The following is a 13,022-nucleotide window of genomic DNA, read 5'->3' as shown; positions in this document are numbered from 1 at the left end:
CGCGCAGGAGATCTGAAAACTGCGGACGGCAATATCCCATCATCATGAACAATTTTTGATATGCTGACGGGTTCCCGAGTAGCTTTTGCTGTTCGAAGGCGTGAGAGATCTTCATCTCTTCTGGAGCAAGTTTTCATAATCAAGTACATCAAAAACACTACCTGCGCCCGCCAGACTAGCTACAACAAAGCGCAGCAGCCCGGGAAAAAACACCATCTCAAGCTGACCCACTCCAACTACAACCTCACCTACTCAATCTTACGCCTCTTCCCCCTTCCCTCCTCCACCAGATCATCCTCCGCCACCCTCTTCTTCGCGGTCAAATTAGCATGCAGACTCCCATTGTCGTCTGCATACCTAGCCACCTCCAACGCACCCTCCATCCATCGCTTAGCCTTCTCCCCCTCACCGTGCCCAGTGAAATCCACAGCCTGATTGAACACAGTTGACGCAAGCCAGAAAAGCTCATCGGACGGATAGGTGGCCGTCTTGCCTTCGTACCCCTTCGCCGCGATGGAAGCAGCTTGCTGGATGATGTTCAGAGCGAAGTCCTCGTCGTTGTCTTCGAGATGGATGCTGAAGCTTTGGCGGAGCCAGAGAGCCATCTTGTTGATGTCTTTGTCGCGTTTCCATGTCTCGTTGATGCTCCTGGAAAGCAGATCACGAATGCGGCATTTGGAGGTATCGTCGATGTCCGTGGCAATACCCGCATGCTTGTGGATGGCGAACATCAGATCGGCGAGGCTCTCCCAGCGTCCAGCACCCGTGTAATTGAGGAGGTTCGTTACGGCAGCATCGAGAGCCGACCAGAGCTGGAGATGCAGTGTGCACTCGAGATCAAGTCGCATGATCTCGAAAGCGCCCCCAGCCATGCTCTCCCTTTCCTTCTCGCGGTCTCTCGTGGGCATTGTGGCGCCGGTCGTACCTTGCCAATCTCCATAGTGTGCGTTGAAGTGGTCGATTTGAGAGCGTGCTTGCATGTACCATTGCCGGCGCTGATCAGAGCCTTCTTCACTTGCCCTAGCGATTTCCACGAAGCCGAGTGCTGATGTGAAGTGGCAGATCAGTCTGCGGCGACGGACTCCAGGCTGATGATCGGCCGACAAGCAGTCGAGGAAGCGGACACACGTAGCCAGCAGGCGGACGAGCATCTTGGGGATGATGGCCTCGCTGTGCGTCATCGCGAGATTGAAAGCTGATTTGCTCCACCACTGTAGCTCGTCTAGCCATTTCTCGTCGTTGCTGATGCGGAGAGCGGCCGTGTTCTTGGCAGCTCGTTCGAACATGACGACCAACTCTACGCCTGTTCTGCTTTTGTCCTTGTCCTTATCTTGAGAGTCGAGCTCACTCATCAGGAGACGCACAGTGCAGCGTAGCAGCGATGGCAGGTGTAAGCCTGGCGGCCGCTGATCGATGAGTGTCTTCAGCGCTTTGATAGCCATATACGGCGTACCGTGCTGTTGTGCTGTCAGTACACAAGCGTACAATGGCTGCGAATCCTCTTTGGCATGTTTTGCGATGATGAGTAGGGACTGCTCGGCCAGGGTTTGGTCGCCTTCTATCAGCGCGAGGTGAAAGACGAGAGACCGGCTCTGAACCTCGTTCTGGTTGTCCTCGGGCATATCGTAGAAGGCTGCACGTGCACCGACATAGTCTTTGCGATAGAAGCGAGTCAAGAAGATTTTCCTGTAGTCGTACAGAGTCAGTCAAGATCTCGTCGGGAGTGAGATATCCTTACCGCCCGATTTTCCCTGCCTTAGAAGGACCAGACTCGCCGAACAGCGGATGCTGCAACAACCTCAACCCTGCCTCCACAGACGTGTCTCCTTCCAGAGCCGCTGAGCGTTTGAATAGGTCCATTGCCGACTTCCAGAGCTTAGTCTGAGCTCCGTGGGCAGCAATTGGCGAAATGCCAGGGCCAAACCCTTCGTATACCTCGTCAAGGACGGTCTTTATACGTGTAGCAATGGCCATCTCGGGTTCTCTGGCACATTTAGTTGCGGCAGAGAGGAATGTGGCGACGCCCTTATCTAGTCTGTCTTGGGTTATGCCTCCGACGGGATTTGCACGGCAGTCTGGCAAGAGTCGAGAAATGATCAGAATGTGAGTCATGGCCAATGCTGAGACCATATGAAAGTCTTGGAGCTTCTTCAGAATTTTCATAATCCTGTGCACATGTCAGTATGAAGTGTGCTAGTACCGCCATCGACTCTTGCTTACATCGTGAATGTCTGATCCGTGAGCTGAGTGTTTTTGATCATGCGAAACACTACGCTTTCGATCTTCGTGTTATCCGGATGCCGTGCTGCAGTCAAAACCTTGTATCTCAAGACATCCGGCTCGAGTCGATAGCAGGTGCCGTTTGTATCGGTGAGGTGGTCAACAAGTCGATGGGCTTGGACGAAGGAGTCCGGCGAGGCATTAGCCAAACATGCTTCGACGGCCGTTCCTGCGATTGCCAATTCAAGGTCCAAGCCATGCTGACTTTGATCCTTGGTAGCGAGACGCTTGAGCGTCCCCAATGCACATTGACACCACATTGTGGTTTCCTTCCATTCCCCTTGAGCCTGGCGAGCCTTGGCAACGCTGTAGAGTACTTCAGCTGCTTTGTCCGTCAGATCAGCGGATTTCTGAAGCTCTTTCATATCAATCTGCGTGTAAAAGTGGAATGTCAAGTCGGTGTGATCTGTCTTGAGGGCGTGCAGCACACGAAGTATGTAATACTCAACGACGAAGTGTCTGAGAGTACGCAGGTGGATGGTCAGGCTGAGGGACATGCCGCCGGCAAACTGAACAATGGGAGCATTGCCCTCCACAATAGCGGTATAGTCTGAGCACCGCTGGAGGATCTTCATGGCAAGGTCGGGCTCGTCGTTGTCGAGGCATGTACGGCATGCCTTTAAGGCGATCTTGAAAATGCGAACGAATGTCTCTTGGTCTTGGTAGTCGCCCAGAGAGACTTGATGAGCGGCGTCAATGAGGGAGAAGCCGAGTATGCGCAACAATGTGGCGAGGCGAGGGTGGTCCTGGCCTTGGCCACGATGAACAGAGCTGTCTGCCTGCGACTGCTTGAGATTGATGGCAGAGTTCAGGATGTCGGAGCCAAGGCGATCGAGTGCTCTGGGCCGACTCTGCACGGGTACTGCTGTCGCGATGGGTATATAACGCTGGACGACGTCCTCGAGCTCGACTTGGACATCTTCTGGTACGGGCATGCGCGCTTGTAGCAAGTCGTACGTGCGCTTTGCGCAGTCTAGAGCATATTGTCAGTCGGAGTCGAAATGGTTGCGAGCGCGAGGACATACCTTTGACATGCTGCAGGCGCTCGTCCTCCTTCGGCTTCATGCCTTGTAGTGTCGCTTTCTATCTTTACGCAGAGATCAGTATGAGTGTCTAGGCAACAACGTGTAACGAGCGAGACGACGATGCGAATGGCGTGGCAGTAGCAGCGTTAGTAGCAGGCGGTCAAGGTCGAAGTCGTCCGTAAGTCCGGATCCAGAGCGATGGTATGCGATGTGTTCCAGCCAAGGTGTGTAGATGTTGTGGTGTGGCAACAATCGAACGTGAAGTGAAGTCCAAGCTCAACGAAGCTCTCGCGCCAAAAGCGGAAGGCACCTGCGGTCGCGCCTGCCTTGTACGTCCAGTGATGCACTGATCTGCTACACCTCATTTCCGGAGCCCACTCATATTCTGGTTTTGAGCTACGTTGTGAATCGTTTGTGCCGCTTTTGGGGTATGAGCCTCTGGCATGATCGACGAGCAAGAGTGGCAGAAAGCGCCAGAAATCTATGGTCGTCATCTGCTCGCATCATCGAGGGACGATCGTCAATGTAGTGTCTCGCAAGAGATAACACCGACTGTGAACCACCAAAATATACATGACCAATCCAATCACAACCCCCTCTTCTCCCTCCTCCTAACCTTACAAATCACCCCCGTCTGCCTCACAAACCAATAATCCCACAACTCCCACTCCCTCCCCTTCCCATCCACACCCACAAACTCAAATTCAAACCTCCTCAACACAAGCGGAACCAACTTCCCCATCTCAAGCAGCGAAATGTTCTTCCCCAAACAAGTCCTGGCTCCCGCGCCAAAAGCAAGGAAGTTCCTCTCCATCAGACGTAATTGCTTCTCATCCGCTTCTAGCCAGCGTTCAGGGCGGAAAGTCTCGACGTCCGAGCCGTAGACTTCGGCGTCGCGGGCAGCGACCCAGGGGTTCATGCCGATTATTGTTCTGCTCGGGAGGAAGAGGTCCGTAGTTATTTGGGCGCCGCCGGCGGGGACGAGGCGTTCGAGGAGAAGTCCGACTGCTGGGTGCATGCCTGGCACGATCAATGTCAGCAGAGAAGCATACCATCAGTAGTGATGGCAAGAACGCACGCAAAGCCTCCTTGATACAGGCCTGGAAATACTTCAGATTCTGGCTTTCTGTGAAAGTCACTGGATCGGAAAGCTCGCCTTTCGCATCAGCTTCATCGATCTCTGCGATAAGTCTCTTGTACGCCGCTGGGGTCCGGCAGAGGTAGTAGAAGATAGCTCGAAGAGAGATCGCAGTCGTGTCAGCTCCGGCGAAGCTACTTTCGTTAGCGATCTTCTACACCAAAAATTCCAAGTGCACTGTTTCGGCAAAAGATAGTACGCACATATTACTGACAGCATGCGTAAGCAACTGATCATCACTCATGACCACCTCACCATCTTTAAACCTCTTGAATCGATCCAACATATCCCTCAGCTCAACAGTATTAAACTCCTTATTCTGATACCTCCTCAAATTTTGCGCCGCAAACTCCACGATGAACCTCGACGAGTTCAGGGCCTTGACAGCAGGGATGAAGGAAGTGAGCCAGGGGACGAAGCTGTTTCCAAAGAGATAATCGTGCAACCAGGGCATCTGACCAACGATACTGTTATAGAACAATCGACCTTCGATGGCGGAGATGATACCCTGAACATCTGTCTCCTGTTCCATGAAACCGACGCGATTGGAGAAAGTGATACTCGTTATCACATCGAAAGCGTACCACTAAACCGACCCGCGTCAACGAAAAATCCATCACATAAACATCCCTGCCACACCATGGCGTTGATTGAAAGACTCACATGCACCCAAGCGCCCAAATCAACCGCCCCGCCACCCTCCGCAAACCCCTCCATCTTCCGCATGAAAATCGCCGAACAATCATCACACATCGGCTCCAACTCCCTCAACGTCGCCATCGAATACGCCCCCGCAATCGGCCGCTTGGAAACCCGATGCACATCCTCACTCCTCTCGGAAAAAATCGTCGAGGCGGGACCACCGGGCGTCTTGATATCGAAGAGACGATACCAGTCGCTTTTCCAGAATTTCGTGCTGATGCCGTAGATGAGGGGGATGAGGGAGGCGTCGGAGAAGGAGATGTGGTGGGGGCCGATGCGGACGAGGGGGCCGTAGGTGCGGTGAAGGTGCAGGTGGTGGGACATTGCGGCGCCGGAGGCTACGGTGCGGAGGCGGTCGAGGGGGAGGATGCTGGAGAGGAAGGGACCTGGGATGGTGCGGAGGTGGGGAAGGTAGCGGATACGCAGGAGGTAGAGGGTGGTCAGGAGGGTTAGTAGGGTGGTGGTGAGGGCAACGGTTTGCCATGGTATTGAGGGCTCCATGATCGCGATGTTCTCAGGCTAAGATTTCTTGTTCGTGCTTTCGTCGCTGGGCAAGAGGAGTTACGGCGCCAGAGGGATTGAATGATCTTGCTTCAGGTTACGAGGGGTTTTGATGGAATTGAGAGCATGGGAGAGTAAAGTGTGCAGAGGGGGTTGTGGCGGGAGGTGACAGAATGCAGAAGAGGTGATGGCACACGGGGATGCTCCGGAAGATATACCGATGTCCCCGAAGGCGTATGTGATACTCCATAGCATTGAAACCTTCTTTAGAGCTGAGGGTTAGCTGACACCATGCGAAGTATGTAGTTCAGGCGGGCTTGGCGGGGTCGTTATGGTTTTTGCTCCCAAATCGGCAAAGCCGGGTCCAACCTCGGTCGAGTAGGTACCTTGTTTGCTGCATTGAGGCAAAGGTGGATTCGGTATGCACTGCGACAGCGAGTGATGATATCCACAGCATTTGACGCTGAAGTCGGCAGTTGTGGTGGCGTGGGTTTTGCGCGAGGACGATACCTATAGGTACGTACCCACTCGATACATAAGCTTTCAAAGAACGGCATGCTTGAAATCTTACCCAAGTCTTCAGTGTTCCGGATTACCATATCATCTTGTCATGGTCCTGCGTACAAGCGACCAAAGACTGTTCTTGTCCTGCTCAGCACCTGACACATGCATGCGCTCTCCGCGCCTCACAGCCAGCACATACACCTCTTTTACCGCACAGACTGCCCATACCCTCCCCTCTCCCCTTGCTCCCCATTCCTATCCACCATAACATAATCACCCGTATTACTATACTGCCTCGGCGTCTGCGGCATAGCTCCAGGCATACCCGACATCAACGTCTGCGTATCCTCTCGTGTGTTCTGCGGTCTACTACCTCCTGTGGGTGGTCGATCGGCTGGGTAGGCGGGTTCTTGTGCAAGTGAGCTCGCGCCTGTTGTTGTTGTTGTTGGTGTAGAGGTGGGTTGTGGGCCTTGAGGCTGCTCCACCGCAGCCCTCGGTGCGCCGACGTTGGCTTGTCGAGCTGGCGAGTTTCCTCGTGAGACTTGGGAGAGTCGGTGTTCGGTTGCGCGGAGCTTGGCTTCGAGTTCTTGCAGTTGTTGGTGGGAGGACGTGACGGTCTGCTTTCTGCGTCCTTAATGTCAGAGCATCGCAATTGTGCTAGTCGTCTGTGGTTCAAACATACTTGGCCTCAACAGTCTGCTCTAGTTGGCCTAGGTCGCTTTCAAGGCCAAACATGGAGTCCAGGTCGGCGGAAAAGCTTTGGACGATGGAGCTGCGAGCTCGTGAGCTTCAGGTCTCCCCAGCATCATGTACGAGAGGAGCGTACGGTGGAGGTTGAGCAGCAGCAGTGCTGCGATCGCTCTGCTGACCGTCCATATTGTTCAATTAGTACAATGGCTTTGCGTCGTTGGTATGGACCCGATGTGTCGACACGTCGTCTCAATGACTCCTGTAGATGTACACTCGACTCGTCGCATATGCAATACAGTACGATGCAAACGAGAAAACTATGGAGCGATGCTGATCTTCCGCAGAACCCCTTGACTCGTCCGTTCGCTTGGAAGATGTAAGAGCTTGTTTAGAGTTGCCAGACAGTGACAGATGCGAAGCAAGGGCGGTCGCCACCTATTGTAGGTGGGGTAGATTGGACATTATGAGATGAATGGTGGGGATACAATCTCCAATAAACGTCTCATCGCAGGCTCGTTCTTATGGCCTACAACGGAATAATGTATCGCTATATTGGTGGCAGGTACCTGAGAGCTCGAGAGTGGAACTTTGATCGCTGCCGGCCCTTGCGGCAGAGGAGCTCCAACCAAGCTGCAGGTCAAAAGGAGGAAGGCGCGGGAAAGAACCTTTTGGCCTGAGGATCTACGAAAGTTGGAAGGTGGAAAGTGGAAGGCCTGCTTTCTCGTACGGGCGCAATTTTTGCGAACGCGAACGGGACCACACACGACCACGCCAAACACGCAAATCACCATCAAACACAGCCAAAATAATACGCGAAACAACTAGGATGTATCACCAGCAATAAATAGGTTATCGTATGTGTATATCCTGAAACACGACAATGCTCGGCCAGCGTGGCTCCATCACCATCCTACCTCGCTCGGAAGCGCACGCTTCACCACCCTCCGCTGGATCACTTCATGTCCAGCTTGTCTTCCACTACAGCCTACACGCCTTTGGAGTCGCTGCTATTGTTCCAGGCCCTGCGACACGAAGCGAGCAATAACAACAACAATGACCAAGGCACGTCATTCAGCTTCAATCGCATCTCCGAGCAATTGCACGCCGTTGCTGCGATCCGGAACGATGCCTCGTACGATAGTGGCCGATTGAGTCCCGATGCGCTGCGGGAGTTGTATTTGTGGTTGTTGAAGGAGGAGGTGAAGCGGGACTTGCAGACCAAGGCTGCAGAGGTGGAGAGTCATGCCACGACGACGAATGGTGATGGTGACGCTTCGCCTGGCTCCAGGAAACGAAAGGCTCCTAGTCCGACGTTGCCTACTGTGCAGGAAGCCACCCAGCATGCGCATCTGATTCCGCAACTCGTGACTCGCCTGTATGCGACGTACCGTGAGAAGACGATCAAGGAGATTCGTGACCATGAGCGCAAGTATGATGCTTTGTCGCGCGATCTTGCGGATATTGATGCTGGGAAATGGGATGAACGATCGAAGCGAGGGACGTCAGCTACTCAGAGCCCGAGGCCTTCAACCAGCGCGCATGTGCAGACTGCTTCGCCTAGACCGGATGGACCTCAATCCACCAAGAGCAACCATGTTGGCTCACCACTGTCTCAGACACAACCTGAGGGAGAAGTGCAGCCACCTAAACGATACTCCCAGGCCAAGATTGACGCAGTCATGAACCATGATCCGGAGCCACCGCAGGCATCAAACAACCATCGCAGGACATCATCAAATACGACTCTGCCACCGCTGTCCGAAATGGCGCCACAGTCACCTCACTATGGCATCCCACCGAAGATGCCTACATCCCACTCTACTAATATGCCGTTGCATCTGCAGCAGCAACCACAATACGGCCACCCACCACAGCCCGTCCAGCATGCACCGTATCAGCCATCGCATGCACATTCCATGGCTAGTCCGCAGCTACAAAACCCCATGTCTCGGCCTTCATCCTCACCCAGACCGATCTTGCCACCACCTCCCGGCATGAAACTACCTCCGCCTTCGCCAGTGCAGATGAATGCATCCCCTATCATGCGAGGATCGTCTCTACAGCAGCAGCACTACCCACCGCAGCATCGCGCATCGATGGGACCCTCGCCGACTAATAGTCAGCCTCCTCACGGTTATCCGCCGCCTTTGCCACCTCCATCCGGATACTACCAGCCTCAGCCACAATACATCGACCGTAGGACGTCATATCCAGCCCAGCAACCACATCAACAACAGCCGCCACGTTATGCGCCGCAGCCTACTCATCAAGGTGGCTATCAGTTGCAACCATGGCCTGTGGACAACTCGCAACAGCCGAGGCAACCGCCACCCGCGAGACAGCCATACTATCCCTCGCAGCCGCAGCCGACACGACCGCAGCAGACCACTACACCTAGAGCGCCTGCATACCCTCCTACGTACCCTGCCACAGCCCCACGACCAGCAGCACACTCGCAGCCTAAGCTCATCACCGACATCGTTGCTGTTCTTGCGACGCCTCCACGAGCCGAGAGGAAGCCGTTGTGGAAGAGTGCACATCGTCCGCCACCCATCAGCATATCTCAGGAACCTGCTCGACCAATTGCCGAGCCGCTCAGTCCGGTTCTGCAGCGAAGATCGCCCACTCGTCCACAGCGGGGCGTACGCGGGAAAGCGGCTGATGCTGCTGAGCCAAAGACCGAGCCTACCAGCGCCCCGCAGTCTATTAAAGGCAGGACGCGCCGCGCTCGGGAACGCAGCCCACACAGTGCCACCTCTTCCACTGCTGATGATACGATCCGCGCTCGTACGCGAGGCCAGTCTGTCAGCACGGCGGCTAGTCTCAACGCTGCAGCAGACGAGGGACCTACCACCCGCAGCAGCGTCAAGCACGAACCATCCACACCCGCCGAAACGGTCGAAGTACCGGATTCGAGAGAAGTCACAGCCACACCCGCCACAGGCAGAATGACCCGCAAACGCCGCGGAACCCTGCAATCCCAACCCCAACCCGCCTCCAAACGCAACAAACGCCAGCAGCACTCACCTTCCGGTGGCGGCCAACGCGAGGTCGAAGCAAAAGACCCCGGCACGCCACCTCCACGCCCGACAACGGTGACAGCTACCCGCAACCTCAACAAGATCACAGGAACCCTTCTAGCTCGGATCTCAGACCACAAGTACGGGAACTTATTCACCAACCCCGTCGCGAGCAAATTAGCCGAAAGCTATAACGAACTCATTCACCAGCCCCAGAACCTGAAACAGATCCGACAGGCCCTCGCGGCGGGGAGTAAAGCCGTCTCCACCGCCATTGAAGCCTTGGACACTGCACCCGATCCCTCGACCACGAGCGTCGAACTCCCGCGTTCCGCCGACCTGGTGCCGCCGAGGGGGATCGTGAATGCGACGCAGTTGGAACGGGAGGTGCTGCGGATGTTTGTGAATTGTGTCTCGTTCAATCCCGGCGAGGATGGGTTGGTGGCGGATGCGAGAAGGACGTGGGGGGATGTGGAGGGGTTTTTTGGGGAGTGGAAGGTTTCTCATGGGGTGGGGTTGAGGGAGGAGCGAGGGGTGGAGGAGCAGGAGGATGGAGATGTGGTGGAGGAGAAGCAGGGGAAGGCGGGGAAGAGGAGGAAGATGTAGGATCTGATTGGAGGATTGTATGGGCAGGGAAGGGATGGATGGGAGGGGGAGTCGTGGGGAGGGGATGGGTCTGGTGCTCCTCGTTGAGGGGCTGCGTGTGTTACTAGTAGAAAGGAGAAGATGTGTAGTGAATTACTATTACTGCAGACCACTATTCCTCTGCCATACACATACCATGTGATGTGTGTGCTCCTCCAAAATCCTAGTGTTGTGCACAAGTAGGGACTTATCATGTAGCGTCAGGCCGTCCAGGTTATTCTGACATCAATATACGCAAGATTGCCACCACGGTGACGGCGGCGTTCCTCCCATCCCATCGCTTCGTTCTCCGCACCTTCTGTCTCCTCTATCTATACACGCACATGCCTGCGTACTCCTCTTCTTCATACTGTACCGCTAATCCTTTATATTAGACTTCACGGCAATCTATCCGCCCGATCTACTAGCTCGTGATGCCGTGAAGATTCGATCGGCCGCTGCGAGATGACGACACGACATGTGCTCTATCACTCACGGGTGGACGAGTATGTGCCGAGGGAGTAGCATGCGCCTTCGTCACTTTCACATTAGATCTTTGAGATGATAGTTGTATGGTTTGATACTGGTAGGTCTTCAGATTGGATTTGGGTTTCTTTTCAGCCCTTTGTTTTCTTTCTTTCTTAAAGTAACCTGTTATATCTATACACATGGCGTGGCCGAATCCTTTCTACAGGCGGACGGAGAACACGAGGACGTGAGTGACCACTCGCAGACCCATGCCGACATGCCACACTCCCTGCAAGCCCAGGAACAGATTGTTAACGATGGTCATATAGATGTTGGGGTTACACCTTCGAGCTTTCCCCCGAGCATCTCACGCCGGAGGAATGCGAACCGCTGAAACATTCTTATGATGTCCTGGGTGAACGAGTTCTGGATCGATTGAATGAGTTGAGTCCGCCGCCGAAGAAGGATTTGCCGAGGGGGAATAGTAGGTTTGTGGATGCTAAGATTGTCGTGGGGCAGGAGGTGCATGTTGATGGGACGAGTAAGGCGGGTGACGGTGGCGGTGGGAATCGCGGCGGTGGAGAGGAAGGGGAGGAGGGGGAGAAGAAGCCAGAGGCTAAGAAAGAGCTCCCAAGAGATCTGTATGTGATATTGCAGGATCATCTGGATAAAGATGAGTTACTACAGCGCTTCTGGAAAGAGGTCACGACTGTACCGGACTGGGTCGACTGGGAGCAGATTCGCCGAGGTCAGGATGTCTTCTACCGCTACGGTGCGGCGAACCTCACCGGTCTGGCGTATCAGAGTTTGTTGGGTGGCATGGGCGCAGCGCGAGTAGTAGAGACTCTAGCACGAACGGGAGGCTTCTCGACGAAAGTCGCCCGAGGAAGGTTGTTTGAGACGACACAGCATATACTGCAGTGTACGAAGAGCGTGGAAAGTCTACAACCAGGAGGGGATGGCTTTGCCTCTACGATAAGAGTTCGACTACTACATGCCGCTGTGCGGAAGAGGATCTATAAATTAGCGGAGAGCAGGCCGAGCTATTACGATACCCAAGCCTGGGGAATCCCGATTAACGATCTCGACAGCATGGGCACCATCTCCACCTTTTCCGCCACACTGATCTGGCTCTCCCTCCCCCGTCAAGGCATCTGGCTCCGTCAACAGGAGATAGAGGATTATATAGCGCTGTGGCGCTACATCGCACACGTCATCGGCTGTCCGACCGAGAGCTTCGCCACTCCGGCCCAGGCGAAGAGGATGATGGAGGCGCTGTTGCTATACGAGATCCATCCGACGGAGACGAGTAAGATCTTGGCGAACAACATCATCAAATCCCTCCAACACCAGCCTCCCGGCTACGCCTCCCCAGATTTCCTCACCGCTTCCGCTCGCTGGCTCAATGGCAACGACCTCTGCGATGAACTCGGCCTGATGCGCCCGTCGGTCTACTACTGGGCGCTCATGGCCGGGCAATGCCTCTTCTTCTGCTTGTTCGCCTATACATACCGACTCGTGCCCAGCTGGGACCGCAAGCATATTGACATGTTGAAGCGGGCGTTCTGGCAAATCATCGTCAATACGAAGTATGGATTGAAAGGGGAGGAGGCGCGGTTCGAGTTCAAGTATGTTCCCGAATTCGAGACGATTACGGAGATGGGGGAGGGGAGTGTGCAGGGGAAGGATGACGCGGGGATTGAGAGGAGGAATTTCAGGACGTTTGTTGGGGCGGTGGTTGTGTTGGGGGTGGGCTCGTTCGTGGGGTTCAAGATCGCGGGCGGTGTTGTTAAGGGCGTGTTGGGGTTGTTTGGGTGATTGTGGAGTGGATGTGTATGACTTGGACGTTGTGTGGCGAATTGTTTGTTTGCTTGCTTGCATAGCCATGCGTTTGGGATAGATGTGGATAGCGGGCTGATACAGTGGCTTATAGCTACCGGGGTGATTATGATCCCATCTGTACAGCTTTGAACATATACCATCAGCTTCAATTGCCCTCTGTTCTTATGATAGAGTCAAGATGAATGGACATGCATGGTCCCGAGCGGGCGGCCATATGATCAGATACGA

The 13,022-nt window shown here is 54.5% G+C and overlaps 4 protein-coding genes across 4 annotated transcripts; 2 read left to right on the top strand and 2 right to left on the bottom strand.

Annotated features, from left to right (window-relative positions):
* Positions 1-248: 248 nt before the first annotated feature.
* SPO22 (sporulation-specific protein 22) lies at positions 249-3,345 on the bottom strand (the record flags this gene model as incomplete). Its single annotated transcript, XM_064836114.1, has 4 exons — positions 249-1,686; positions 1,739-2,167; positions 2,221-3,253; positions 3,306-3,345. The coding sequence occupies 4 exons, from the start codon at positions 3,343-3,345 to the stop codon at positions 249-251; spliced, it is 2,940 nt and encodes a 979-aa protein (XP_064696323.1).
* A 546-nt stretch (positions 3,346-3,891) lies between these two features.
* Positions 3,892-5,469, bottom strand: LTS14_003408 (uncharacterized protein; the record flags this gene model as incomplete). Its single annotated transcript, XM_064836113.1, has 4 exons — positions 3,892-4,325; positions 4,384-4,577; positions 4,647-5,029; positions 5,107-5,469. 4 exons carry the CDS (start codon positions 5,467-5,469, stop codon positions 3,892-3,894), a joined length of 1,374 nt encoding a protein of 457 aa, XP_064696322.1.
* A 2,330-nt stretch (positions 5,470-7,799) lies between these two features.
* LTS14_003407 (uncharacterized protein) lies at positions 7,800-10,466 on the top strand (the record flags this gene model as incomplete). Its single annotated transcript, XM_064836112.1, has 1 exon — positions 7,800-10,466. One exon carries the CDS (start codon positions 7,800-7,802, stop codon positions 10,464-10,466), a length of 2,667 nt encoding a protein of 888 aa, XP_064696321.1.
* A 686-nt stretch (positions 10,467-11,152) lies between these two features.
* On the top strand, positions 11,153-12,770 carry LTS14_003406 (uncharacterized protein; the record flags this gene model as incomplete). Its single annotated transcript, XM_064836111.1, has 2 exons — positions 11,153-11,199; positions 11,282-12,770. The coding sequence occupies 2 exons, from the start codon at positions 11,153-11,155 to the stop codon at positions 12,768-12,770; spliced, it is 1,536 nt and encodes a 511-aa protein (XP_064696320.1).
* Between the last annotated feature and the right edge of the window lie 252 nt (positions 12,771-13,022).

This window comes from Recurvomyces mirabilis (assembly GCF_035927965.1).
Source record: "Recurvomyces mirabilis strain CCFEE 5264 chromosome Unknown scaffold_7, whole genome shotgun sequence".
In the NCBI taxonomy this organism is placed as follows: Eukaryota; Fungi; Ascomycota; class Dothideomycetes; order Mycosphaerellales; family Teratosphaeriaceae; genus Recurvomyces; species Recurvomyces mirabilis.
This window is presented reverse-complemented; position numbering and strand designations above follow the sequence as displayed.